This window comes from Coregonus clupeaformis, chromosome 31, assembly GCF_020615455.1.
Source record: "Coregonus clupeaformis isolate EN_2021a chromosome 31, ASM2061545v1, whole genome shotgun sequence".
In the NCBI taxonomy this organism is placed as follows: Eukaryota; Metazoa; Chordata; class Actinopteri; order Salmoniformes; family Salmonidae; genus Coregonus; species Coregonus clupeaformis.
Genome location: NC_059222.1, coordinates 34,687,317 through 34,689,209, shown reverse-complemented (window position 1 = coordinate 34,689,209; position 1,893 = coordinate 34,687,317). Strand labels below are relative to the sequence as shown.

Below are 1,893 nucleotides of genomic sequence, written 5' to 3'. Positions count from 1 at the left end.
GCTACTATTATTACTACCACTACTACTGTCTCTATCACTACTACTACTATTGGTGTTCAACCTTCCCAAGTTCTCTCACGTCACCCCGCTCCTCCGCACACTCCACTGGCTTCCAGTTGAAGCCCGCATCTGCTACAAGACCATGGTGCTTGCCTACGGAGCTGTGAGGGGAACGGCACCTCCTTACCTTCAGGCTCTGATCAGTCCCTACACCCAAACGAGGGCATTGCGTTCATCCACCTCTGGCCTGCTGGCCCCCCTACCTCTGCGGATGCACAGTTCCCGCTCAGCCCAGTCAAAACTGTTCGCTGCTCTGGCACCCCAATGGTGGAACAAGCTCCCTCACGATGCCAGGACAGCGGAGTCACTCACCACCTTCCGGAGACACTTGAAACCCCACCTCTTTAAGGAATACCTGGGATAGGATCAAAGTAATCCTTCTACCCTACCCCACCCCCCAAAATAAAAATATATATTGTAAAGTGGTTGTCCCACTGGCTATCATAAGGTGAATGCTCTGGATAAGAGCGTCTGCTAAATGACGTAAATGTATTGCTACTACTACTATCATCACCACTACTGCAACCACTACTACTATCTCTATCACTACTACTATCTCTATCAGTACTACTACTATCACTACTACCACTATCACCACCACTTCTACTTCTACTATCACTACTACTATCACTACCACTACTACAAGCACTACTACTTTCACTACTACTGTCATCACTACTACTATCGCTGCTGCTACTACTACGTGAATGCTTCGTAGTAGAATTCCATTGTATTACAGGTATTCAAGGTTGTTAACAAATGCCTTGACTGATGCATGTCCTCTCTCTCTGTCTCTCTGTCTGTCTGTCTCTCTGTCTGTCTCTCTCTCAACTCTCTCTGTCTCACTCTGTCTCTCTGTGCATTTACCTGCAGTTAAGCAGATTGAAAAAAAACATTGTGTTTAGAAAGGTCTGGAGACTAATGTCTCTTTCTCTCTGGCCTTCTCCCATCATGCAGAGGCCGTGGCACGAGTTCGAGCACAACTTCCAGATCATGTACAAGGTGGGTATGGGCCACAAGCCCCCCATCCCAGAGAAGCTGTCCACAGAGGGGAAGGATTTCCTGGGTCACTGTCTGGAGAGCGAGCCCAAACAACGCTGGACCGCCAGTACCCTACTGGACCACCCCTTCGTCAAGGTCAAACACTATTTTTTTGCTTACTTCATTGCAAAACAAATATTAATAGAACTCCCGGCAACACGACGTTGGACGTAGAGGTACTATTAGACCTGGGCCAAATGGACATCAATCCATATCGTGATAAATTGATGCGATAACAATAAATGTTTAACATTGATGTGCACTTCAGTTTTTGTTAAATTATCCTTTAAACTACTACTACTAGTTTGACGGTTATAGACATTAATTGGCCCATTAACAATCACCCATATTAGCAAGCTTATTACATTTCAAACTTCACTGTTCTCTAGTATAGGCTACTTATCCTAATGAACGATATCAGCAAAATGCCTGTGATAAGTGATCGGTATGGTCAGTGTTAATTTTTGGTTTATCGTCCCAGCTCTAGGTACTTTCATGTTTGAGAGTAATCTTTTTTTCAACTGTGTGGTTATAATTACCTACAAAATCTATTTAAGAAGCATGGTGATGTGTTAACTCAAACATAACATTCAACTCCTCAGTCACTCTGGAAGAAGCAGATTGACAAAGCATGCATAAACACACACGCACATACAGTTCAGTGCAAGGAAAGAGTGCATGCATGCAGACAGTCACATGGTAGTCTTAACTAGATTTAATGTGAAAACGGGAATTTGGAGATCACATGTGAAGACTAACGTACAGCTCATCTCTCCTGTCTTTCAATCCTAG

General features: G+C 44.2%; 1 protein-coding gene across 2 annotated transcripts in view; it reads left to right on the top strand.

Moving 5' to 3' along the window:
* The window catches only part of LOC121540796 (mitogen-activated protein kinase kinase kinase 4), a 93,968-nt gene that overhangs the window by 90,699 nt on the left and 1,376 nt on the right, over nucleotides 1-1,893 (top strand). For both annotated transcript variants that reach the window (XM_041849892.2, XM_041849893.2), the window contains one exon: nucleotides 1,018-1,197. In XM_041849892.2, the coding sequence (XP_041705826.1) occupies nucleotides 1,018-1,197 (180 nt within the window). The remainder of the gene's footprint in view (nucleotides 1-1,017; nucleotides 1,198-1,893) is intronic.